Here is a 26,854-nt window from a genome sequence, read left to right as displayed (position 1 = left end):
CCTCCAGAAGTGCCAGAGATTTGGCTAATTTCAAAAGTGTTGATAAGCTAAACGGAAGCAAAAATAGACGGTGATATACCTATCTCGAGAAATACTTATTATAAGGTGGATTTTATATTACTCAATTCTTCTTCTTTATTCATTCATTCATTCACTCTCTTTTCCCCACCTAAATGAGAATATGTAAATACACAGGGAAATCTTTTCTGTGTAATGGACATAGATTTGTTCATTGACTTTTATGAATACTGCAATGGGGGCCCTCAACTCACAGGTAGGAGGGGTTATCCCCCACAGCTAGACGTTGCCTCTAGCTCAACCCAGGGTCATCTACGAGAGACCTCAGCCTTGGAATCACACCTTCACTGCCTTTTTTTTATTACTCGTGTTTCTTGGTTCTTATTTGTTCAGGGAGTAGATCGATTAAGTTTTATTCTGCTAATTTCAATGATATATTGACAGATAAATACAGATAGCTAAGGACAAAGTAAAATACATTTTTTTAATGTCAATGGGGTGTTAAATCCAATCAAACATACTAGAATTCTATCCAAAATGAAAAAAGAACAAGCCCATGTAGTATATGTACAGGAAACTCATTTAAGTGATAATAAGCATGGAAAACTAAAAAGAATGGGCTTCACTAATTTGTTTTTCTCCTCATATAAATCAGGACATAGGAGAGGAGTTGCTATGCTTATCTCAAGCAAGCTAAACTTTGAAAAAGTATTCGAAATGGGAGATAAGGAGGGCAGATATATTCTGGTAAGGGGGAATATAGACGGAAATTCAGTTACTCTATTGAATATATATGCATCCCCAGGAAGTGATATTAGTTTCTTTCAGAAAATTACTAATATTATGGTAATGGAAACAGAAGGTCTCCTGTTATGTGGGGGAGACTTAAATTTACAATTACAACCAAAGTTAGACTCTTCCAATAGAAAAACCAATGAATCAAAATCCTTACATAAGAAAGTTAATACACTTTTTGAGGATGTTGGTCTAATTGATATATGGAGGGACCTTTCCCCAACAGAAGGGATTACACTCATTATTCTACCCCCCATTCTGTATATACAAGAATAGACTATTTCATAACATTTGGAAAAGACAAAGACAAAATAAACACCTGTGGAATTGGGAATATAGATGTAAGTGACCATGCACCTATATATTTATTTTGACCTACAACTAAAGAATACTAATTGGAAACTAAATTCAGGTCTACTCAATGATCCCTATTTTAAGGAACAAATTAAAAAAGAAATTGCTCTTTACTTAGAATTCAATGATAATGGAGAGGTTCCACCTCCCATTCAATGGGATACTCTGAAGGCTGTTTTAAGAGGGAAAATTATAGCAATATCTTCATGTAAGAAAAAGTAAGGAATAAAACATTAGAGGAATTACGAAGTAGGTTGAAGGAACTAGAAAAAAGCACAAATTGAATTTGGCACAGGATACATTAGAGCAAATTTTAAAAATTAGGAATGAAATTAATAGTTTGGCTATGCAAGAAATCAGGAAAAATTTTATGTTTCTGAAACAGAGACATTATGAAAGTGGATCTAAGTCTATGAAAATACTGGCGTGGAAACTGAAAAAAAAAATAGCAGAAAATACAATTCATAGTATTAGGGATCCCAGAACAAAAACGATTAAAAAAAATAAGCTAGTGAAATTCGAGAAGCTTTTGAAGTGTTTTACAAAACTCTATATTCCAAAGTTCCAGGGGGAAGCATAACCCAAATTGACACCTTCTTGAATTCTCTAGAGTTACCCACTTTAAGCGAAGAACAAAATAGAAGGATGACTGCTGACATAACTGAAGTTGAATTAAAAGCTGCAATCAGTAGGCTTAAATTAAGCAAGTCACCAGGATCAGATGGGTATATGGCAGAGTGGTACAAAGCATTTAAAAATGAGTTAATTCCTGTTTTACTCCCCACACTGAACTGGGCTCTAAAACAGGCACAAATGCCACCCAGTTGGAAGGAAGCGATAATCTCAGCTATACTGAAAGAAGGCAAGGATAAAATGGAATGCGGGTCATTTAGACCAATATCCGTTCTTAATGTAGATTATAGGTTATTTACCTCCATCATGGCCAAACGATTAGGGGAGTTTCTACACATACTGATACGTAATGATCAGACAGGTTTTATACAACAATGCCAAACACAAGACAATATATGAAGGACACTTCACATTATGGATCATATACAAAAAAAAATTGAAGCAATAGTGATAAGCGTGGACGCTGAAAAGGCATTTGATTCGGTTAATTGGAATTTTCTTTACAGAGTTGTACATAGATTTGGTTTCCATGACACAATTATTAAAACTATACAGGCCTTATATGATAACCCTTCTGCTAGGATTAAAATCAATGGATATTTATCAAATAGTTTTACCCTAGACAGGGTTGTGCATGGTCACCACTACTCTTCACGTTATATCTGGAACCATTAGCTCAATACATCAGACAAAATGAAGATATCAGGGGAATTACTATTAAAGGGACAGAGCATAAATTGGACTGTTACACGGATAATATTTTGATCTATCTGGGACAACTAACATACTCTTTACTTAAATTGATGCAATCCTTTGAACAATATGGTCAATTATCAGGATACAAGATCAACATAGATAAAACACAATTACTTTCATATAACAATAGCCCACCTAGAGAAATTGAAAGTTTCTTGGGCATGGCAAACAGAGTCTTTCAAATATTTGGGCATCATTATGCCAAAAGATTTGGCAAAATTATCAGAATGTAATTATCAGCCTATATATAAAAAGATAATGAAGATATAACAAGATGGGACCTAATTCCTTTTTTTCAGTTTCAGTTCAAGGATTGAATCTATTAAAATGAATATACTGCTCAGACTATTATATCTCTTTCAGACCCTACCAACAGAGATGAATCAAAATCAATTCAATGAATGGAACAAAATGTTATCAAGATATATTTGGCAAGGTAAAAGGCCTAGAGTTCATATCAAAACATTGCAATTAGCCAAGGAAAAGGGAGGATGGGGCCTACCTTCTCTTAGAGATTATTATTTTGCAGCACAGTTGAGAGCTGTGATATGTTGGTGCAACCCATCATATGACGCTCAATGGAAAAACATTGAGGAGCGGGTACTTCCCATCCCCATACAGGCAATTTTGGCTGATAACAACCTACAAAGGTACACAAATACTAATGATACCCCATGGGTGAAATGGACTCTTAAAATATGAAAAACTATTATAAAAGAATATAAACTAGAGGGAGATATTGCAATTCTTAAATGGTGTGCATATGACTCGGATTTTACGCCAAATAAACTGGATGCTAGATTTAAGGACTGGACAGCTAAAGGAATAACAGTTCTTTGCAATATAATGAAAGAAGGAACACTGTTCAGTTTTGAAATGCTTAAAGAGAAACACTTGCTAGAAAAACAAGACTTTTATCGGTATTTACAGATGTGGCAATATGTTAATAGGATGGTTAAAAATGTAACCAAGGCAAGAACATGTTTGATAGAGCTATTTAAAAAAGCATATAATTCAGATAATAGTGGTAGAATCATTTCAAGCATGTATAAGGGGTTGTTAAATCTTAAAACACATTCAACTTCATACATTAAAACAAAATGGGAGAAGGAAGGAGTGAAAATTATATGAGGAAGAATGGACAATAATATGGAGATATCAGTGGAAGTGCACCAGTTCACCAAAATGGAGGGAGTTTGGATGGAAAAACCTAATAAAGTTATTTTTATTACACCCTCTCAGAAATCCCATTATGATAGTAACCTCCCTGTTTGCTGGAGAAATTGTGGAAATCAAAATGCAAACCATCATCGTATTTTCTGGGAATGCCCCATTATCAAAGACTATTGGAGTGGAATACACAATGCCCTACAAGTCATCTTTAAATGTGAAATTCCCTTAGAAAGTACGACCATATATATTGTGTATACAGTATACCTCAAGAATGGTTCAAAAGAGATAAATATTTTTAATGAATATACTGCTGGTGTCTGGTAAAAAGACTCTTACTAGGAAATGGTTATCACAGGAGAGCCCAACTTTAAACACATGGATGGAAATTACAATGGACATTTACAAAATGGAGAAGATAACAGCATCTGTTAATCATAAGTTGGAACAATTTGATTCATACTGGGAAAAATGGTTTAACTACCTAACACCTCATAGGCCTGATTTTATTCTCACAAATCAATGTTGTTAAAAAAAAGATCACTCCCTACCTGTACATAGTTTTCTCATTTCGCTTGTTCTTTCTTTCCTCTCTTTTCTATAAGTGTGTACCTCAGATAAATATTATGTGGAGATTTGTGGCAAATACGAATATGATATATATGTTCAATATCTGAAATAAATCTTATGGAAATGTTTGTTTGATGATAAACTTCAATAAAAAAATAAATTACAAAAAAAATGAAAGGGAGTAGGGATAACCCAGGAAATTATAGACCAGTGAGTCTTACCTCAGTGGTTGGTAAGTAAATGGAGAAGATCCCGAGAGGCAGGATTTATGAACATTTGGAGAGGTATACTGTAATATGATTAGGAGTAGTCAGCATGGCTTTGTCAAAGGCAGGTTGTGCCTTACGAGCCTGATTGAATTTTTTGAGGATGTGACTAAACACATTGATGAAGGTAGAGTAGTAGATGTAGTGTATATGGATTTCAGCAAGGCATTTGATAAGGTACCCCATGCAAGGCTTATTGAGAATGTAAGGAGGCATGGGATCCAAGGGGACATTGCTTTATGGATCCAGAACTGGCTTGCCTACACAAGGCAAAGAGTGGTTGTAGATGGGTCATATTCTGCATGGAGGTTGGTGACCAGTGGAGTGCCTCAGGGATCTGTTCTGGGACCCCTTCTCTTCATGATTTTTATAAATGACCTGGATGAAGAAGTGGAGGGATGCGTTAGTGAATTTGCTGATGACACAAAGGTTGGGGGTGTTGTGGATAGTGTGGAGGGCTGTCAGAGGTTACAGCGGGACATTGATAAAATGCAAAACTGGGCTGAGAAGTGGCAGATGGAGTTCAACCCAGATTAGTGTGAGGTGGTTCATTTTGGTAGGTCAAATATGATGGTTGAATATAGTATTAATGGTAAGACTTGGCAGTGTGGAGGATCAGAGGGATCTTGGGGTCTGAGTCCACAGGACACTCAAGGCTGTTACGCAGGTTGACTCTATGGTTAAGAAGCGTACGTTGTATTGGCCTTCATCAATCGTGGGATTGAGTTTAGGAGCTGAGAAGTAATGCTGCATCTATATAGGACCCTGGTCAGACCCCACTTGGAGTACTGTGCTCAGTTCTGGTCACCTCACTACAGGAAGGATGTGGAAACCATAGAAAGGGTGCAGAGAAGATTTACAAGGATGTTGCTACGATTGGGGAGCATGCCCAATGAAGACAGGTTGAGTGAACTTGGCCTTTTCTCCTTGGAGCGACAGAGGCTGAGAGGTGACCTGAGAGGTGTATAAGATGATGAGAGGCATTGATCGTGTGGATAGTCAGAGGCTTTTTCCCCAGGGTTGAAATGGCTAACATGAGAGGGCACACTTTTAAGGTGCTTGAAAGTAGGTATAGAGGAGAAGTCAGGGTTAGGTTTTTTTAAAACACAGAGTGGCGAGAGTGTGGAATGGGCTCTTGGCCACGGTGGTGGAGGCGGATACAATAGGATCTTTTAAGAGACTCCTGGATAGATAGATCGTGCTTAGAAAAAGAGAGGGCTATGGGTAATTTCTAAAGTAAGGACTTGTTCAGCACAGCATTGTGGGCCAAAAGGTCTGTATTGTGCTGTAGGTTTTCTGTTAGATGTAGTTCACTGGGAGCCTTTGGCTATATTTAAATGGTACAGTAAGAGAGAGGGTTAAAAACAAAAAGGAAGTCTGAACAGATGCTTTATACAGAGCCAATGCATCTTCCAAACCGAAGCCTCCTTTAAGCCAAAACCTGTCGATTCTACTCCCGACAATGGCTGGTCCACTTATCCCACCTGTATTATTTAATTCGTAGAGCTCTGGTGACGCCACTGATGGACAAACGCCCACTAAGCTCCCTTTTTGAATAACTGCTGCCGACCTGCTATCACATTGTAATTATATTTCTTGTTGTTAATGTGTAAGTTACAGGAAATATAAATAGAGAGCAAACTAGTGAGATCGTGTTCATGGACCATTCCAAAATCTAATGGCAGGAGGAAGAAGCTGTTCCTAAAACCCTGAGCGTCTCTAAAGACTCCTGCACCTTATCCCTGATGGTAGCAATAAGAGGGCATGTCCTGGATGGTGAGTGTCCCTAAATGATGGATGTTGCCTTCCTGAGGAAGATGTACTCGATGTTGGTGAGCTTGTAGCTGTGATGGTACTTGGTGAGTCAACACTCTACAGTGTTTGAGCCTCCCTTTCAGGCTGTGATGCAAAAAATGCTGCATACCCAGACACCAACCTGTTCACCAGACACAATAGAACTGGTCTCACACTGAAGATCTGCAAGTCAACAACCTCTCCCCACTGCCCTCTGGCAATAGAGGTTGAAAGCAAACGAGTGCCACTCCACACCTGAACGAAGGAAGTCTTGGATGATTCACCATGGCTGCCAGTGGAGGTTCTGACCGTGTCGATCTGAGAAGCTCCGCAGTGATACTCGCTGTCCTTTCTGCTCCCAAGACTCGGACAACTGTTCTCCACAACTTCCAATTCCCTGGACAGAATCAGCATTCTCTCCCAGGCCAACATGCCCCAGGAGCTTTGAGTTGGCTCTATTCCTCCCGTGCCCAGTACTCTTCACCCATAAGACACAGGACCATTCAGCCCATCGAGCTGATTTACTGTCCCTCTCAACTCTTCTCTCCTTAACCTTTCAAACCCTTATGAATCAAGAACCTATCAACCTCTGCTTTAAATATAGCCAATGGCTTCATTTCCACAGGTTTCCAGATTCAACACCTTCTAATTCCTCATCTCTGTTCCAAAGGGATATGCTTCTGTTCTCTCCAGTCGTGGGAACAGGATAACAGAAGATTCAGAGGTGTGCTTGGTGCTTCCTTAGAAATGAAATGCAGCTTCCCCACGTGACAGCCACTGACCTGTGACCAGTCCAGGATTGTGTCGGTAACCCCGAGGCCATACATCAGGTGTTAATGGAGCACACCACTTCACTCACTCTCTGTCCTGTCCATGATCCCCAGTACCCAGCTCAGATCCAACAAAACTAGAGTGGAAGCAAGCCACTTTCCATCCCCAGGGCCACCAGTTGCTGCAAGGACATTCCCGTTCTCAATGATGGCACCCAGTGTGCCGGTGCTCAACATTCAGCTCAGCCTCGTCCCAGGGTCCGCAGTACCTCAGACGCCTGTCTCCAGCCAATTCCGTGTGACCCCGAGGGCACTGGACACTGGCTATGCCTCTGGCCAAGTGGTTCCAGAACTGGCATCTACCCCAGTGTGGTGTGCCCATCTACCGCACAGAAACAGAGTAGAGTTGCTGAGGGAGACAAGCTGATACTTCACCAACAACATGGGACCAAGCAGTTTATGGAAAAAGTTTATTATCAACCAGTCACAACATAACAGAGTCAGCGTACAGAATTATATAAGAAATGCGTCGCATGATCCTCGAAACCCTCTGGCCAGGACCTCACCTCCTCTTCTGGAAGATGTTGCCTCGGCCCATGCCACGGCCTCTCCCTCGTGCAGCCACTGTGGAGAGAAACAAACATTAGGATCCACAGCTTTCCTTCCCGTCAGGCACGTCTTCCCACATCTCAGACTCCCAACGATCTGCATGGATCATGGGGCAGGTGATGCTCTTCCTAATGAAATCAACAACGGTAGAGGCTCTGCTGCTGAGAAGCCAAGCACTGACCCAGGAGCTAAAACAAGCAGACCTACATCAGGGCTACCTGTCCCATTTTGTCTCAGGTCCTGCACCCCAGTGACTGGGTCTCCACTCACTATGCCCACGTTCTCCTCACCTCTATCAGACCCATTATGCTGAGACAGCTCAGCCAGGGGAGTTCTCATCCCAGCATCTCCGGTCAAGCCATGACAATTTTCAGTTGTCATTCTCTAGAATTTAAACCAGTCCCCTTGCATAATCTTCCACAAACCCCCACCCCACCAGAGCACTCCCTCCTTTGGGCAGGTTGCCAGGGTCTCACTGCCTCTGCTTGTCCCCAAATCTTCTCCTAAATACTGTTTCTCTACCCTGCTGCTTGCTAAAGCACACTTTAACTATGCCTGTACAAAGGCCAGGTACTAATGAACACAGACATCACAAAATGTGCACTGGAGACTTGGGGCTGCCAGTTCCAGCTGCCCTTTACCTCCCCCCCCCCCCCCCCCCCCACCCCATGACCCTTCTTTCATCAGGTAGCAGTACTGGTGCTCTTTCTGTCCCTCTCTCATCCTCTCTTCCACCTCCTGCATTCCATCTATTCCGCCCAACCTGCTCTATCAGCCCACCATTCCTCACCCCTCTCAGTCCATCTACAGGTCCCGGTCTCACCCACCCCCTCTCCTCTCAGTCCCGATGCAGGGTTTCCACAGCCAACACCTCGGACACTGCCCAACCCAGAGCCTCTTTACTCCAGATTCCACATTTCCAGGTTACATTTCACCATGATCCAAACTGAAAATCTGAAATTAAAAGCACTGCTGGAGACACTCAGGAAACATCTGTGGACAGAGAAGCTGTTAATGCACAAGAGGACGGCCCACTGGGTTTGGGGTGAAATTGCTTGTGGAACACAGTGCGGCTGGGGGCAGCAAATAGCAAATCCCGAGGGGGCAGGTTCACCCACCTTGAGCTTTGAGAATGGCAGCCTTCCCCCTGCCAGCCCCTGTGCCCTGGTTTTTGTTCTTCATACTCTTCAACATCGGAGCGTTCTTCAGCATGTCCGGTAAGATCAGGAAGCGAATCTTGCTCCCACGGATGTAGACTTGCTCCAACTGTGCCACACGCCCGTCCCTGTACGTCACTGTGATGTTGGACATCTGGGAGGGGAGAGGACAAGACTGGGTCAGTACAGGGACTGAGGTCATAGCAACACCCACATGGAATCGGCGGGCAGCAGTCATCATCGGAAGAACGGGAGGTCGAGAAGGTGATGGCCACGGGCAGCTTGTGAATCAGGTGTGGAATGATCCCTGAACCGTGGCCCTGGTGCCACAACAGGGAAACAGAGTCAAAAGGTAAGTGCTTCCTCAGAACAACTCCAACTCTTCAGACTGCACTGCACACATTAAGGGCATGATTAGGGTAAAGATAGTCAGGTAAAAGGGTAAAAGGACAGTCACAGTTGACAGGGAAACCCAATGAATGCTGGTTCTGCAGATCCCTCAGCTGTGATAAGTATGGTTCTAGGCCAGAGCAATGGCAATTCACACACCAGGGACTGGCTGCATTCAGAAATCTCTCCGTGCTAACACAGAGCAGACTGTGGCTTTGTGCGTGAGGTCCAGCAGACTATCCAGCCAGCGTGTGGACGACACAGCTGAACACGGAGATGAGATGGTACCCTGATAGGATGAGCAATAAACAGAAGGGGAAGAAGGCTGCAGTCTTTTCATGGACCTTGCATACTGACTGAGTAGAACCGGAAACAATCTCTGCCCCAAACTGAAAATGGATCAGTTTCTGAAACACCCAGCAGCTTTTCCATCTAAAGTCTGATCCTGGCACAAGCAGCCCGAAGAGACTGAGAAAGAGCAGACCTGGTAAACGACAGCAATGACAGGAGAAATCAGGCAAGCAAAAAAGCAGCAGAGTTGCAGATCCCAGAAATTAGAACAGAAAGCGGGCCAGGCGGTTTCTGTAAAAGTCAGTAAGAACGTGACCATTCCCATTCAAACAGCTTTGATGGACAGCCAGTGAACTTTATGACGAATGGGCAAGCAGTCAGGCCTGCAGTGTTAACTCTTGATTCAAAGTATTTCCCCCACTCTCATTCTCAGAGCGTGGCAGCTCACCCTGGGTAAATGACATTCTGGAAACAGACAAACACCCCCCAGAGACCACACAGCCTGACGAGGCCATATTGCAGTTCCAGACGACAGGAGCAGAGCGGCTGGAATGAATTTGAAACCCACTGCATTCGGTGTCGATCTGTCAGTCCCTGTCCCTCAACTCTTCCTCACCCCTCTCTGCACACACTACCTCTCTCCCAGGCTCTTTAGCAATGTCCGTTAAAGAAAAGAAGAACACAGAAGTGAGGAAGGATACTAGCTCGCTCAGGTAATGTGGAATCGGTAAAATATCAAGGATGAGAAAACACCGGTGGGATTTGAAAGCTGTGGTGATGTTTGCGATGGTATTAGAAACAGGAGTATGACAGTAATCTACACATAAATTGGTTTCTGCAGTTTGATAACTTCAGGCAGGAGAAATCCCCAGAGCATGTTGGACTGATTTTCTGAACAACTATATCGAGGAAGTAACTGGAGAGACTGGACGATGAGAAAGAATTATTTATTAAGAGATTGATGCAGTTGATTCCAGAATTGAATGGTAAATCCAATTTGGAATTACGGGGTTGAGAGTGGATCAGCAACGTCAGCATCTAGGGATGACAGAGATGAACTCAACAATTGCTCATTCTGACGGGGAGTGGCCCTGGGTTTGACGTTTTCCATCCGTGCTGGGTGGTGCCTCATAAAAAACAAGACAAATGCTAAAAGAAATGGCAAAAAATACCAGCCAAAGGCCACGAGGCACAGAAAGGAACAACTCCTCCCACCAGGAGACACATACAGGAGCAAAGACTCGGAAACGCAGAGGAGCGCTGGGATGAATGAGCTGTGGGAAACAAGGGTAGAGAACACACCAGCTGCCTGATACAGCAAAAAATTAACGAAGACTAGTGCAAATCCTTGTAGTCAGATGTGGGAACAGGGAAACTATCGACTAAATGAAGAAGCGCTTTGGTTTGATCTAAAAGGAGAACAGAGATATCAGTAAATGAGAAGCTGAGGGGTTCATGCTGGAGTCATGAGGGGGAGGGGTGAAATGCGGTGGGAAGGGATCTGGGCAGTACAGGTCCATTAAGGGCTTTAAGACATAGATGCAGAATTAGGCCATTCAGCCCATCGAGCATGCTCCACCATTTCATCATGGCTGATCCTGGATCCACTCAATCCCACACACCTGCCTGCTCACCATTTCTTTGATGCGCTGAGCGATCAGGAAATGATCATCTTCTGCTTTAAATACAACCACGGACTTGGCCTCCACCGCAGTCTGTGGCAGAGCATTCCACAGATTCACTACTCTCTGGCGAAAAATATACCTCCTGACCTCTGTTCTAAAAAGTCACCCCTCAGTTTTGAGGCTGTGCCCTCTAGTTCTGGATACCCCCACCACAGGAAACATCCTCTCCACGTACACCCTATCAAGTTCTTTCAACATTCGGCAGCTTTCAACGAGAATCCCACCTATTCTAGGGAGTACAGGCCCAAAGCTTCCAGATGCTCCTCGTATGTTAACCCCTTCATTCCTGGAATCATCGTCGTGCACCTCCCCTGGACTCCCTCCAAATATCCTTTTTGAGATACTGTTAACAATACTCCAATTGCAGCCTGACAAGTGTCTTATAAAGCCCCAGCATTATCTCCTTGCCTTTATATTCTATTCCCCCTGAAATAAATGCCAACATCCGCCTTCTTTACCAAGACTCAACCTGTAAATTAACCTTTTGGGAGTCTTGCACAAGGACTCCCCATTTAGATAATTGTCTGCACTATTGTTCCTTTTACCAAAATGCTTTATCATACATTTCCCAACACTGTTTTCCATCTGCTACTCTTTTCCCCATTCTTCCAATTTGTCCAAGTCCTGCTGCAATCCCATTGCGCTACCTACCCCTCCACCTATCTTTGTTATCATCTGCAAACTTTGCCACAAAGCCATCAATTCCATTATCCAAATCACTGACAAACAATATGAAAAGTAGCGGTCCCAACACTGACCTCTGAGGAACACCACTAGTCACTGGCAGCCAACCAGAAAAGGCCCCTTTTACTCCCACTCGCTGGCTCCTGCCTGTCAGTCATTACTCTATCCATCCAGTATCTTTCCTGTAACAGCATAGGGTTTTGTCTTGTTAAGCAGCCTCATATGCAGCACCTTATCAAACGCCTTTTGAAAATCTAAGTAATTGACATCCCGTCTCTCCTTTGTCCACCCCGCTTGTTACTTCCTTGAAGAACCCTAACAGATTTGACAGGCGAGATTTCCCTTCAAAAAAATCATGCTGACTTTGACTTATCAATAGTCTCCATGGACCCTGAAACCTCATCCTTAATAATAGACCCTAACACTTTCCCAACCTCTGAGGTTAGGCTAACTGGCCTGTAATTTCCTTTATTTTGCCTTCCTCCCTTCTTAAAGAGTGGGGTGAGATTTACAATCTTCCAGTCCTCCGGGACCACGCCAGAATCAAGTGATTCTTGAAAGATCATGACCAATGTATACTTCAGCAACCTCTCTCAGGACTCTGGGATGTCGTCCATCTGGTCCGGGTGACTTATCCACCTTAACAGCTTTCAGTTGGCTTGGCACTTGTTCCTTTGTAATAGCAATATCACTCACTCCTGCTCCCTGACACTCACGGACCTCGGGCACACTGCTGGTGTCTTCCACAGTGAAGAATGATGCAAAGTATCCATTAAATTTATCTGCAGTATCTTTGTCCCCCATTATTACCTCACCAGAATCATTTTCCAGTGGTCCAATATCAACTCTCACTTCCCTTTTACTCTTTATATAACTGAAAAAACTTCTGGTATTCTGCTTTATACTATTGGCTAGTCTGCCCTCATGTTTAATCTCTTCCCTTCTCATAGTTTTAGTTGCCTTTTGTTGGATTCCCAATCATCCAACTTCCCACTCACTTTTGCTCTTTCCCTGGCCTTTATGCAGCCCTTAACTTCCCTTGTCAGCCACAGTTGCCTACCCTTGCCATCTGAGAACAACTTCTTCTGTGGGACATATCTATCCCGCGCTTGCAAACTATTCCCAGAAACTTCAGCCATCTCTGCTCTGCCGTCATCCCCGTCAGTATCCTCCTCCAACCCACCTGGGCAAGATCCTCTCTCGTGCCTCTGGAATTCCCTTTATTCCATTGCCATACTGATACACCTGACTTATGCTTCAATTAAACACTAAACAATACAGCAAAACTTGGCCCTTTAGCCCTCAACGTTCTGGTGAGTTAGACACTTAACTAAAGCAATCCCTCTGACTACACAAAGTCCCTATCTCTCCACTCACTTCACATTAACGTGCCGTCTCTGTGGTATTCCATCACTGCAGGCACCCAGAAAAAAGCTTGTCACACACATCTCCTGTTAACTCATCCCCATTCACCCCAAATGCACAGCCTCTCATATATTAATCCTAGGAAAAAGATATCAGCTGTCTGTATGTATCTCTCATAATCTTACACACTGAACAGTCTTCCCCTAAGCCCCACCACGCCAGAGTAATCACCACCTTCCCCTCAGCCCCACCACTCCAGAGTAATCACCACCCTCCCCTCAGCCCCCACCACTCCAGAGTAATCACCACCTCCCCCTCAGCCCCCACCACTCCAGAGTAATCACCACCTTTCCCTCAGCCTCACCACTCCAGAGTAATCACCACCTTCCCCTCGGCCCCACCACTCCAGAGTAATCACCACCTTCCCCTCAGCCCCACCACTCCAGAGTAATCACCACCTTCCCCTCAGCCCCATCACTCCAGAGTAATCACCACCTTCCCCTCAGCCCCACCACTCCAGAGTAATCACCACCTTCCCCTCAGCCCCACCACTCCAGAGTAATCACCACCTTCCCCTCAGCCCCATCACTCCAGAGTAATCACCACCTTCCCCTCAGCCCCATCACTCCAGAGTAATCACCACCTTCCCCTCAGCCCCACCACTCCAGAGTAATCACCACCTTCCCCTCAGCCCCACCACTCCAGAGTAATCACCACCTTCCCCTCAGCCCCCACCACTCCAGAGTAATCACCACCTTCCCCTCAGCCCCCACCACTCCAGAGTAATCACCACCTTCCCCTCAGCCCCCACCACTCCAGAGTAATCACCACCTTCCCCTCAGCCCCATCACTCCAGAGTAATCACCACATTCCCCTCAGTCCCCACCACTCCAGAGTAATCACCACCTTCCCCTCAGCCCCACCACTCCAGAGTAATCACCACCTTCCCCTCAGCCCCATCACTCCAGAGTAATCACCACCTTCCCCTCAGCCCCACCACTCCAGAGTAATCACCACCTTCCCCTAAGCCCCACCACGCCAGAGTAATCACCACCTTCCCCTCAGCCCCACCACTCCAGAGTAATCACCACCTTCACCTCAGCCCCATCACTCCAGAGTAATCACCACCTTCCCCTCAGTCCCCATCACTCCAGAGTAATCACCACGTTCCCCTCAGCCCCATCACTCCAGAGTAATCACCACCTTCCCCTCAGCCCCATCACTCCAGAGTAATCACCACCTTCCCCTCAGCCCCACCACTCCAGAGTAATCACCACCTTCCCCTCAGCCCCACCACTCCAGAGTAATCACCACCTTCCCCTCAGCCCCACCACTCCAGAGTAATCACCACCTTCCCCTCAGCCCCATCACTCCAGAGTAATCACCACCTTCCCCTCAGCCCCACCACTCCAGAGTAATCACCACCTTTCCCTCAGCCTCACCACTCCAGAGTAATCACCACCTTCCCCTCAGTCCCCATCACTCCAGAGTAATCACCACCTTCCCCTCAGCCCCATCACTCCAGAGTAATCACCACCTTCCCCTCAGCCCCACCACTCCAGAGTAATCACCACCTTCCCCACAGCCCCATCACTCCAGAGTAATCACCACGTTCCCCTCAGTCCCCACCACTCCAGAGTAATCACCACCTTCCCCTCAGCCCCACCACTCCAGAGTAATCACCACCTTCCCCTCAGCCCCCACCACTCCAGAGTAATCACCACCTTTCCCTCAGCCCCACCACTCCAGAGTAATCACCACCTTCCCCTCAGCCCCACCACTCCAGAGTAATCACCACCTTTCCCTCAGTCCCCATCACTCCAGAGTAATCACCACCTTCCCCTCAGCCCCCATCACTCCAGAGTAATCACCACCTTCCCCTCAGCCCCACCACTCCAGAGTAATCACCACCTTCCCCTCAGTCCCACCACTCCAGAGTAATCACCACCTTCCCCTCAGCCCCCATCACTCCAGAGTAATCACCACCTTCCCCTCAGCCCCCACCACTCCAGAGTAATCACCACCTTCCCGTCAGCCACACCACTCCAGAGTAATCACCACCTTCCCCTCAGTCCCCACCACTCCAGAGTAATCACCACCTTCCCCTCAGCCCCACCACTCCAGAGTAATCACCACGTTCCCCTCAGCCCCATCACTCCAGAGTAATCACCACCTTCCCCTAAGCCCCACCACGCCAGAGTAATCACCACCTTCCCCTCAGCCCCACCACTCCAGAGTAATCACCACCTTCACCTCAGCCCCATCACTCCAGAGTAATCACCACCTTCCCCTCAGTCCCCATCACTCCAGAGTAATCACCACGTTCCCCTCAGCCCCATCACTCCAGAGTAATCACCACCTTCCCCTCAGCCCCATCACTCCAGAGTAATCACCACCTTCCCCTCAGCCCCACCACTCCAGAGTAATCACCACCTTCCCCTCAGCCCCACCACTCCAGAGTAATCACCACCTTCCCCTCAGCCCCACCACTCCAGAGTAATCACCACCTTCCCCTCAGCCCCATCACTCCAGAGTAATCACCACCTTCCCCTCAGCCCCCATCACTCCAGAGTAATCACCACCTTCCCCTCAGCCCCCACCACTCCAGAGTAATCACCACCTTCCCCTCAGCCCCACCACTCCAGAGTAATCACCACCTTCCCCTCAGCCCCACCACTCTAGAGTAATCACCACCTTCCCCTCAGCCCCATCACTCCAGAGTAATCACCACCTTCCCCTCAGCCCCCATCACTCCAGAGTAATCACCACCTTCCCCTCAGCCCCCACCACTCCAGAGTAATCACCACCTTCCCCTCAGCCCCCATCACTCCAGAGTAATCACCACCTTCCCCTCAGCCCCACCACTCTAGAGTAATCACCACCTTCCCCTCAGCCCCACCACTCTAGAGTAATCACCACCTTCCCCTCAGTCCCACCACTCCAGAGTAATCACCACTTTCCCCTCAGCCCCACCACTCCAGAGTAATCACCACCTTCCCCTCAGCCCCATCACTCCAGAGTAATCACCACCTTCCCCTCAGCCCCCACCACTCCAGAGTAATCACCACCTTCCCCTCAGTCCCCACCACTCCAGAGTAATCACCACCTTCCCCTCAGCCCCATCACTCCAGAGTAATCACCACCTTCCCCTCAGCCCCACCACTCCAGAGTAATCACCACCTTCCCCTCAGCCCCACCACTCCAGAGTAATCACCACCTTCCCCTCAGTCCCCACCACTCCAGAGTAATCACCACCTTCCCCTCAGCCCCACCACTCCAGAGTAATCACCACCTTCCCCTCAGCCCCACCACTCCAGAGTAATCACCACCTTCCCCTCAGTCCCCACCACTCCAGAGTAATCACCACCTTCCCCTCAGCCCCATCACTCCAGAGTAATCACCACCTTCCCCTCAGCCCCCACCACTCCAGAGTAATCACCACCTTCCCCTCCAGTAACGGGATGCAATACTCTAGAATCGGCCTGATCAGCTGTGTGAAGCTGCATCCTCCAGCTCCTGACTCCCGTGTCTGAACCGCGGCGAGGCCCGCCTGCACACCAGGCCGCCCCTGACTGAGAGCGGAGAGCGGCTGGGCGCCACGCACCTGGCAGTTCATGTTGTCCTCGGCCTCGATCAGCTTGCCCCGGTACACCTCCCCGGTGTTGGTCTCGCAAGTCACCACATGGCCCTCGGCCTCATGCAGAACCTTGATGGGGACCCCGATCGACATGGCGCCGCTCCTCGCTCCCGGCCTGCACCGCGACGCGCGCCTGGTACGTCACGTCCGGCGGTGCCCCGGCACAACCTTCCCCCGCTCCGACAGGCCGGGACAGGGGTCCGGCGTCCGGCTGGAGAGCCTCCCGCGGCAGCCATGAAGCCGAGCGAACCCAACATCTCATCGAGTGAGTTGGAGGTCCGGCACCGGGGAGCGGTGGGATGGAGCGGGGATCAGGCATCGGTTCAAAGATGGGGGCAGCAAGAAGCCACTGGGCCCGATCCAATCTCACTCTCGTCTGGTGGCGAAGCGCCCAGGCCCGAGTGTTCACCCTCATCACAGTTCCCCCGTCCCATGGAGAGGGTGAGGGGCCGGTGAGGTTCCCCGTCACTGGGAGAGGGTGAGGGTGAGGGGCCGGTGAGTTTCCCCGTCACTGGGAGAGGGTGAGGGTGAGGGGCCGGTGAGGTTCCCCGTCACTGGGAGAGGGTGAGGGGCCGGTGAGGGTCCCCGTCACTGGGAGAGGGTGAGGGGCCGGTGAGGTTCCCCGTCACTGGGAGAGGGCGAGGGGCCGGTGAGGTCACCCGTCACTGGGAGAGGGTGAGGGGCCGGTGAGGGTCCCCGTCACTGGGTGAGGGTGAGGGGCCGGTGAGGTTCCCCGTCACTGGGAGAGGGCGAGGGGCCGGTGAGGTCACCCGTCACTGGGAGAGGGTGAGGGGCCGGTGAGGTTCCCCGTCACTGGGAGAGGGTGAGGGGCCGGTGAGGTCACCCGTCACTGGGAGAGGGTGAGGGGCCGGTGAGGTTCCCCGTCACTGGGAGAGGGTGAGGGGCCGGTGAGGTTCCCCGTCACTGGGAGAGGGTGAGGGTGAGGGGCCGGTGAGTTTCCCCGTCACTGGGAGAGGGTGAGGGGCCGGTGAGGTCACCCGTCACTGGGAGAGGGTGAGGGGCCGGTGAGGTTCCCCGTCACTGGGAGAGGGTGAGGGGCCGGTGAGGTTCCCCGTCACTGGGAGAGGGTGAGGGTGAGGGGCCGGTGAGTTTCCCCGTCACTGGGTGAGGGTGAGGGGCCGGTGCGTTTCCCCGTCACTGGGAGAGGGTGAGGGTGAGGGGCCGGTGCGTTTCCCCGTCACTGGGAGAGAGTGAGGGTCCGGTGAGGTTCCCCGTCACTGGGAGAGGGTGAGAGGCCGGTGAGGTCCCCCGTCACTGGGAGAGGGTGAGGGGCCGGTGAGGTCCCCCGTCACTGGGAGAGGGTGAGGGGCCGGTGAGGTTCCCCGTCACTGGGAGAGGGTGAGGGGCCGGTGAGGTTCCCCGTCACTGGGAGAGGGTGAGGGGCCGGTGAGGTTCCCCGTCACTGGGAGAGGTTGAGGGGCTGGTGAGGTTCCCCGTTACTGGGAGAGGGTGAGGGGTCTGTGAGGTTCCCCGTCACAGGGTGAGGGTGAGGGGCCGGTGAGGTTCCCCGTTACTGGGAGAGGGTGAGGGGTCTGTGAGGTTCCCCGTCACAGGGTGAGGGTGAGGGGCCGGTGAGGTTCCCCGTTACTGGGAGAGGGTGAGGGGTCTGTGAGGTTCCCCGTCACAGGGTGAGGGGGAGCGGCTGGTGAGGTTCCCCGTTACTGGGAGAGGGCGAGGGGCCGGTGAGGTTCCCCGTCACTGGGAGAGGGTGAGGGGCCGGTGAGGGTCCCCGTCACTGGGAGAGGGTGAGGGGCCGGTGAGGTTCCCCGTCACTGGGAGAGGACGAGGGGCTGGTGAGGTTCCCCGTCACTGGGAGAGGGCGAGGGGCCGGTGAGGTTCCCCGTCACTGGGAGAGGGTGAGGGGTCTGTGAGGTTCCCCGTCACTGGGTGAGGGTGAGGGGCCGGTGAGGTTCCCCGTCACTGGGAGAGGGTGAGGGGCCGGTGAGTTTCCCCCGTCACTGGGTGAGGGTGAGGGGCCGGTGAGGTTCCCCGTCACTGGGAGAGGGCGAGGGGCCAGTGAGGTTCCCCGTCACTGGGAGAGGGCGAGGGGCCGGTGAGGTTCCCCGTCACTGGGAGAGGGAGAGGGTGAGGGGCCGGTGAGGTTCCCCGTCACTGGGAGAGGGTGAGGGGCCAGTGAGGTTCCCCGTCACAGGGTGAGGGTGAGGGGCCGGTGAGGTTCCCCGTCACTGGGAGAGGGCGAGGGCGAGGGGCCGGTGAGGTTCCCCGTCACTGGGAGAGGGTGAGGGTGAGGGGCCCGTGAGCTTCCCCGTCACTGGGAGAGGGTGAGGGTGAGGGGCCGGTGAGGTTCCCCGTCACTCGGAGAGGGGGAGGGGCCGGTGAGGTTCCCCGTCACTGGGAGAGGGTGAGGGGCCGGTGAGGTTCCCCGTCACTGGGAGAGGGAGAGGGTGAGGGGCCAGTGAGGTTCCCCGTCACTGGGAGAGGGTGAGGGGCCGGTGAGGTTCCCTGTCACTGGGAGAGGGTGAGGGGCTGGTGAGGTTCCCCGTCACTGGGAGAGGGAGAGGGGCCGGTGAGGTTCCCCGTCACTGGGAGAGGGCGAGGGCGAGGGGCCGGTGAGGTTCCCCGTCACTGGGAGAGGGTGAGGGTGAGGGGCCCGTGAGGTTCCCCGTCACTGGGAGAGGGTGAGGGTGAGGGGCCGGTGAGGTTCCCCGTCACTGGGAGAGGGTGAGGGTGAGGGGCCGGTGAGGTTCCCCGTCACTCGGAGAGGGGGAGGGGCCGGTGAGGTTCCCCGTCACTGGGAGAGGGTGAGGGGCCGGTGAGGTTCCCCGTCACTGGGAGAGGGAGAGGGTGAGGGGCCGGTGAGGTTCCCCGTCACTGGGAGAGGGTGAGGGGCCGGTGAGGTTCCCTGTCACTGGGAGAGGGTGAGGGGCTGGTGAGGTTCCCCGTCACTGGGAGAGGGAGAGGGGCCGGTGAGGTTCCCCGTCACTGGGAGAGGGCGAGGGCGAGGGGCCGGTGAGGTTCCCCGTCACTGGGAGAGGGTGAGGGTGAGGGGCCCGTGAGGTTCCCCGTCACTGGGAGAGGGTGAGGGTGAGGGGCCGGTGAGGTTCCCCGTCACTCGGAGAGGGTGAGGGGCCCGTGAGGTTCCCCGTCACTGGGAGAGGGTGAGGGTGAGGGGCCGGTGAGGTTCCCCGTCACTGGGAGAGGGTGAGGGGCCGGTGAGGTTCCCTGTCACTGGGAGAGGGTGAGGGGCCGGTGAGGTTCCCTGTCACTGGGAGAGGGAGAGGGGCCGGTGAGGTTCCCCGTCACTGGGAGAGGGCGAGGGCGAGGGGCCGGTGAGGTTCCCCGTCACTGGGAGAGGGTGAGGGTGAGGGGCCCGTGAGGTTCCCCGTCACTGGGAGAGGGTGAGGGTGAGGGGCCGGTGAGGTTCCCCGTCACTCGGAGAGGGTGAGGGTGAGGGGCCGGTGAGGTTCCCCGTCACTCGGAGAGGGTGAGTGGCCGGTGAGGTTCCCCATCACTTGGAGAGGGTGAGGGGCCGGTGAGGTTCCCCGTCACTCGGAGAGGGTGAGGGGCCCGTGAGGTTCCCCGTCACTGGGAGAGGGTGAGGGGCCGGTGAGGTTCCCCGTCACTCGGAGAGGGGGAGGGGCCGGTGAGGTTCCCCGTCACTGGGAGAGGGTGAGGGGCCGGTGAGGTTCCCCGTCACTGGGAGAGGGAGAGGGTGAGGGGCCGGTGAGGTTCCCCGTCACTGGGAGAGGGTGAGGGGCCGGTGAGGTTCCCTGTCACTGGGAGAGGGTGAGGGGCTGGTGAGGTTCCCCGTCACTGGGAGAGGGAGAGGGGCCGGTGAGGTTCCCCGTCACTGGGAGAGGGCGAGGGCGAGGGGCCGGTGAGGTTCCCCGTCACTGGGAGAGGGTGAGGGTGAGGGGCCCGTGAGGTTCCCCGTCACTGGGTGAGGGTGAGGGGCCGGTGAGGTTCCCCGTCACTTGGAGAGGGTGAGGGGCCGGTGAGGTTCCCCGTCACTGGGAGAGGGTGAGGGGCCGGTGAGGTTCCCCGTCACTGGGAGAGGGTGAGGGGCCGGTGAGGTTCCCCGTCACTGGGAGAGGGTGAGGGGCCGGTGAGTTTCCCCGTCACTGGGAGAGGGAGAGGGGCCGGTGAGGTTCCCCGTCACTGGGAGAGGGTGAGGGGCCGGTGAGGTTCCCTGTCACTGGGAGAGGGTGAGGGGCCGGTGAGGTTCCCCGTCACTGGGAGAGGGTGAGGGGCCGGTGAGGTTCCCCGTCACTGGGAGAGGGTGAGGGGCCGGTGAGGTTCCCCGTCACTGGGAGAGGGTGAGGGGCCGGTGAGGTTCCCCGTCACTGGGAGAGGGAGAGGGTGAGGGGCCGGTGAGGTTCCCCGTCACTGGGAGAGGGTGAGGGGCCGGTGAGGTTCCCCGTCACTGGGAGAGGTTGAGGGGCTGGTGAGGTTCCCCGTTACTGGGAGAGGGTGAGGGGTCTGTGAGGTTCCCCGTCACAGGGTGAGGGTGAGGGGCCGGTGAGGTTCCCCGTTACTGGGAGAGGGTGAGGGGTCTGTGAGGTTCCCCGTCACAGGGTGAGGGTGAGGGGCCGGTGAGGTTCCCCGTTACTGGGAGAGGGTGAGGGGTCTGTGAGGTTCCCCGTCACAGGGTGAGGGGGAGCGGCTGGTGAGGGTCCCCGTCACTGGGAGAGGGTGAGGGGCCGGTGAGGTTCCCCGTCACTGGGAGAGGACGAGGGGCCGGTGAGGTTCCCCGTCACTGGGAGAGGGTGAGGGGCCGGTGAGGTTCCCCGTCACTGGGAGAGGGTGAGCGGCCGGTGAGGTTCCCCGTCACTGGGAGAGGGTGAGGGGCCGGTGAGTTTCCCCGTCACTGGGAGAGGGAGAGGGGCCGGTGAGGTTCCCCGTCACTGGGAGAGGGTGAGGGGCCGGTGAGGTTCCCCGTCACTGGGAGAGGGTGAGGGGCCGGTGAGGTTCCCTGTCACTGGGAGAGGGTGAGGGGCCGGTGAGGTTCCCTGTCACTGTGAGAGGGTGAGGGGCCGGTGAGGTTCCCCGTCACTGGGAGAGGGTGAGGGGCCGATGAGTTTCCCCGTCACTGGGAGAGGGAGAGGGGCCGGTGAGGTTCCCCGTCACTGGGAGAGGGTGAGGGGCCGGTGAGGTTCCCCGTCACTGGGAGAGGGTGAGGGGCCGGTGAGGTTCCCTGTCACTGGGAGAGGGTGAGGGGCTGGTGAGGTTCCCCGTCACTGGGAGAGGGAGAGGGGCCGGTGAGGTTCCCCGTCACTGGGTGATCTCTCGAGAGTGAGGGGCTAGAATGTTCCGGTTGTGGTCCCACCACCTTCTGTACTGCTGGGGTTCATACTTTCCGATAGAGCGATTTTCACGCAGACACCCGATTGCAGTGTTTTTTATTTTCCGTCATTGTGTTAGATTTCCATGTCCGTACACTCTGCTCTCTTGGTGTGTGGAATTGGATTGTTTGCGTCAGGACATACCGGGGCAGTCTGCAAGTGTTCCACCCTTTCTGTTACCGACATAGCTTGCCCACTGTGCTCAACAAAACAAGAACTACAGGACAAGCGTCTTCCCCCCCCACCCATGTCCTTCTCGTAAGCTGAGCTGCCACAGTCGAGACACCTGACCACTATCATGTTTAATAATTCCATGTGTGTGACCTTGAAAGGACTTTGATATCAAAGTTCTCCCTTTTCTAGTTGTCGCTTCGCAACATAGATTCAGTCTTTGCTGACTTCAGTCAATTCTAATCCCCTTTCACCACTTGTTTAACATTTCCTGTACTTCCCTACTTTCCTTCTCATTCTTAAATAGTTGTTAGAGTGGCTACTTCCTGATCTCTGGGGGCTGCTGGAGACACGATTTTTGAAAACTCACGCCCAATGCATCCACTTCCTCCTGTGTGTGAGAGACCGGGATTCATGGGTTTTGAAGTTTCTGGCATGCTTTCTTTCCTTTTGTTTACCTACACGCTCTGTCTCATAGATTGCTGACTGGTTTGCTGAAGCAAGTCATAAAAATATTGAATTTCTCTGACTGACTGTGAGGATACTGCATTGATTTTTGCTCACAAGAGAAAATCTGTAGATGCTGGAAATCCAAGCAACAAAAAAAAAGCTGGAGGAACTCAGCAGGCCAGGCAGCGTGTATGGAAAGGAGTATTGCTGATGTTTCAGGCTGAGAATTTTCAGCAGGTCTTGGGGCGGGCGGGGGGAGGAAAGAGATGAGGGGTCAGTAAGGAGGGGAGGGAGAAACACAGGGTGATTGGTGAAACTGGGGGAGTGAGGACGGTCGGAGTAAGGAGCTGGGAAGCTGATTGGTGAAAGAGATACAGGACTGGAGAAAGGGGAATCTAATAGGGGAGGACAGATCTCTCGAGGGTGGAGGGGAAAAAAGGGTGAAGATCACCAGAGATGAGGTGAGAGAGGGAAAGGGGAATGGTGAAAGGGAAGTTTGAGAATGCCATCAGGTTGGAGGCTACCCAGACAGAATATGAGGTGTTGTTCCTCCAACCTGAGTGTGGCCTCATCACGACAGTCGAGGAGGCCGTGGATAGACATATGGGAATGGGAGGTGGAATTAAAATGGGAGGACGCTGAGAGATCCTGCTTCTGGCAGATGATGTGTAGGTACTCGGCAAAGCGGTCTCACAATCTGCGTCAGGTCTCACCAATATACAAGAGGCCATACTAGGACGGATACAGTAGATGACCCCAACAGACTCACAGGGGAACTGTCACCTCACCTGGAAGGACTGTCTGGGGCCCTGAATGGTGGTGAGGGAGGAGGTGTAGCACTTGTTCCGCTTGCAAGGATAAGTGCCAGGAGGGAGATCGGTGGGGAGGGGGGGAGGAATGGAGAAGGGAGTCGCGTAGGGAGCTGTTGCTGCAGAAAGTGTGGGGGAGGGAAGGGTGCTGGGATCCCCTTGGAGATGGCGGAAGTTAAAGAGAATTGTGTGCTGGACACAGAGACTGGTGGGGTGGTAGATGAGGACAAGATCATCCCTATCCCCGGTAGGGTGGCGGGGGGATGGGGTAAGAGCAGACGTGCGCGAAATAGAAGAGATACAGTTGACGGCAGCATTGATGGTGGAGGAAGGGAAGCCCCTTTCTTTGAAAAAGGAGGACATTTCCTTTGTTCTAGAATGAAACGCCTCATCCTGAGCAGATGTGGCGGAGACGAGTGAATTGAGAGAAGGGATGATGTTTGGACAAGTAACAGGGTGGGAGGAGGTTTAGTCCAGCTAGCTGTGAGAGTCTGTGGGTTTGTTGATTTATTAATGTCTCGTTTACTGTGGGAGGCAATGGCCTGGACCTCCTTAGTGGGATCCTGATGGAGCGGTAAGTAAGAGGAGATGTCTGACGGTTGTCACCGGGCCGCGGCAACATAGAGAGCAGCCCACCAGACTTCTACCTGTGGGTTTTGGGTAAGTGTGGAGAGCTGAGTGTTCGGAGGGAGTGAGGTTAGAATTGGAAAGAGAAGTCTAAAGTCGAGGCAGTTGGCAGTGAAAAGATCCAGACCAGAGCGGGGTGTCCAGGAAGAGAAGGGGGGTTGAAGCTGGGAGATGGGGTCATCAGGGTGGGGAGTCCTTGCCAAAGAAGTAGACTCGGAGACGGAGTCTGCCGAAGAAGAGCTCAGTGTCTCAGCGGGCATGGAACTCACTGAGTTGCGGGTGCTTACCAAGGATGGAGCGTTGTGACTCAGAGAGGGGAAGGTCGGAGGGAACAGGGTTTTGTAGTTGGGGTGAGAGGAAGATGGAATCTCGGAGCACCCGAGGTGGGACTGAGAGAGATGGGATTGCGGAGTGGTGGTGGGGTAGGGGAGACGGGGGTCCCAGCGGCAGTGCATGAAGACCCGGCCTAGAGCTCAAGGCCAGAGTCGAGTCGGAAGTCGCACAGTCAGCACTTTGGCGACGTCCCAGGTCATTGGAACCCGCATCGTTGCCGATGGAGTCCGGGTTTTGGGTCTGCTCTGCATTGTTGAGATCAGCAGCAGGGATCGCGGTCTGGAAACGTCCGCCGTACCTGCTGGTGTTGGAGACGGCAGGTTCTGAGGTCCGATCTCTGCAGGATGCGAGAAAGTGGAAGAACCGTGATTGAAATCGTGGATCCGGTGGAAGATAAAGATTACAGGCGACAGAGAGAATCCCGGAGTCGTGGAAGTGACTGGGATAGGGACACCGGCTACCCCCTCGAATGTGAGTACCTGGGATCAAGAGGATTGAAAGCGGATCTGGAAACTGTATGGTACAAGCTGGCAGCGGAGACATGTTCCCAGGAAGGATATGTGGCTGTGGTAGCGGGTCGGGGAGAGTAGTAGGGATTACCGAGAGAGAGGGTGTCACTGAATTCCCGTCGAAGGGAAGATTTTTTTTCTCTCAGCAAATTTTGATTGTTTTTTTTAAATCAAGAAAGCATAATACAAAGGAGGTTTGTGCAGCACATAACAAACGTTACAAATGTACAATTCACATCTATGAAAGAGATGCACCCATGGGGAGGCAGTTTTTGACAAAATCTGTTTGGTCTTCAGAAATAGTAGAGGATAGGATGTTCTCCAATTTATGGGCCAGAAGTTCAGCAAAGATTTTGACATCAACATTTAACAGAGAGATTGGCCTGTATGAGGAGTACTCTTTGCCTCTCTTCGCTAGAAGAATGATGCTGGCAGTTTCCCTGTTTAAACGAGTCAGGTAGAGAACCAAGGTTAGTTGAGGTGAGAGCAGTGACGAAAATGATTTAAAGAATTCTACAGGGAACCCATCGAGTCCTGGAGATTAACCAGTCTGCAGTGACGAGATGGCTGAGGATATTTCCTCTAATGATATTGGCTCCTTCAGTCTCATTTTGAAATCAGGAGAGAGCATAGGGATATTTAAGCTATTTAAAAAATTCTCGACAAAAATGTTATCATTTGGGGATTCAGAAGAATAAAGTCGGGAGTAAAAGTTCCTGAATGTGTCGTTGATTTCAGAGTGATTCGAGGTGATGCTTCCATTTCCCATTTGAATTTTTGTGATGTGTTGTTTGGCTTTGAAGCCCCTTAATTGGTTGGCTAAAAATTTACCAGATTTGTCACCATGGATATAGAACCGGCTCTTACACTTCAAGATTTGGCATTCAATTGGGTGAGTGGAAATAAGGTCAAATTTATTTCGGAGTTCCGATCGTTTTTTGTACAGCTCCGGATTTTTAATTTGAGCGTATTGCTGGTCTGTTTCTTTAACTTGATTGGCCAGATCGAGTCGTTCTTTATGGTTCTTTCTTTTCTTTATCGCAGTGTGGGAAATTATTTGATCCCTGAGGTATGCTTTCAAAGCGTCCCAAACTACCAGGCTTGAGGTTTCAGGTGACATATTGGTTTTAAGGAAAAAGATTATCTGGTCCTCCATAAATGTTACAAAGTCATTATCTGAGAGTAAGGTTGAATTAAAACGCCAGTGCTTATTTATTTGAGGAAGGCCAAGAAGAGTTATAGACAGGACAACTGGGGCGTGGTCTGATATCACTAAGCTCTGGTAAACACAGGAATAGACCGATGGAATCAGCTGATTATCAATTAGAAAGTAGTCAAGGGTGAGATAGATGTGTGAGAAGAAAGGATATCTTATCTGGGTGGACGAAGCGTAAGACAGGATTAAATATATAGGTGCTCCAAAGATGAAATAATTGGTTATTTGGGGAAAGAAATATATATACTAAAGTTATTACAAACTCCATGGAGCATGTGGGGATCTTCCGATATCCAGGCACTCTTTCTTTTTTTCTTTCTTTTTTCTATAGGGGTGTTAGGGGGGAGGGGGGAAGGGTATATACATTTTTTTTCATATATTTTCTTTTATTTCTGTAATTATTTGAAAACTCAATTAAAAAAGTTTATTTTTAAAAAATGAGATGCCGTTGTTGGAGAGGAAGGACTGAAT

At 50.9% G+C, this 26,854-nt stretch overlaps 2 protein-coding genes across 2 annotated transcripts in view; one reads left to right on the top strand and one right to left on the bottom strand.

The window, feature by feature from the left end:
• Positions 1-7,582: 7,582 nt before the first annotated feature.
• Positions 7,583-17,046, bottom strand: snrpd3 (small nuclear ribonucleoprotein D3 polypeptide). The gene is made up of 3 exons (XM_073055585.1): positions 16,912-17,046; positions 8,854-9,046; positions 7,583-7,750 (listed from the first exon to the last, which is right to left on the bottom strand). Exons 1-3 carry the CDS (start codon positions 17,035-17,037, stop codon positions 7,689-7,691), a joined length of 381 nt encoding a protein of 126 aa, XP_072911686.1. The 5' UTR covers positions 17,038-17,046; the 3' UTR covers positions 7,583-7,688.
• The window catches only part of gucd1 (guanylyl cyclase domain containing 1), a 25,231-nt gene continuing 15,366 nt past the window's right edge, over positions 16,990-26,854 (top strand). The window contains exon 1 of the mRNA XM_073055584.1: positions 16,990-17,209. Coding sequence (XP_072911685.1) covers positions 16,990-17,209 — 220 coding nt within the window. The remainder of the gene's footprint in view (positions 17,210-26,854) is intronic.

Source organism: Hemitrygon akajei, chromosome 9, assembly GCF_048418815.1.
Source record: "Hemitrygon akajei chromosome 9, sHemAka1.3, whole genome shotgun sequence".
Taxonomy (NCBI): Eukaryota; Metazoa; Chordata; class Chondrichthyes; order Myliobatiformes; family Dasyatidae; genus Hemitrygon; species Hemitrygon akajei.
Note: the sequence above shows the minus strand (reverse complement) of the source record. Positions and strands in the feature narration are given on the sequence as shown.

Excerpts from the sequence above, each read along its gene's own strand:
- snrpd3 (XM_073055585.1), bottom strand. The coding sequence starts at position 17,037 with ATGTCGATCGGGGTCCCCATCAAGGTTCTGCATGAGGCCGAGGGCCAT. Across the intron at positions 9,047-16,911 it reads AGGACAACATGAACTGCCAG|ATGTCCAACATCACAGTGAC; the intron begins GTGCGTGGCGCC and ends CTCCCCTCCCAG. Across the intron at positions 7,751-8,853 it reads TGCCATTCTCAAAGCTCAAG|TGGCTGCACGAGGGAGAGGC; the intron begins GTGGGTGAACCT and ends TTCTCTCCACAG.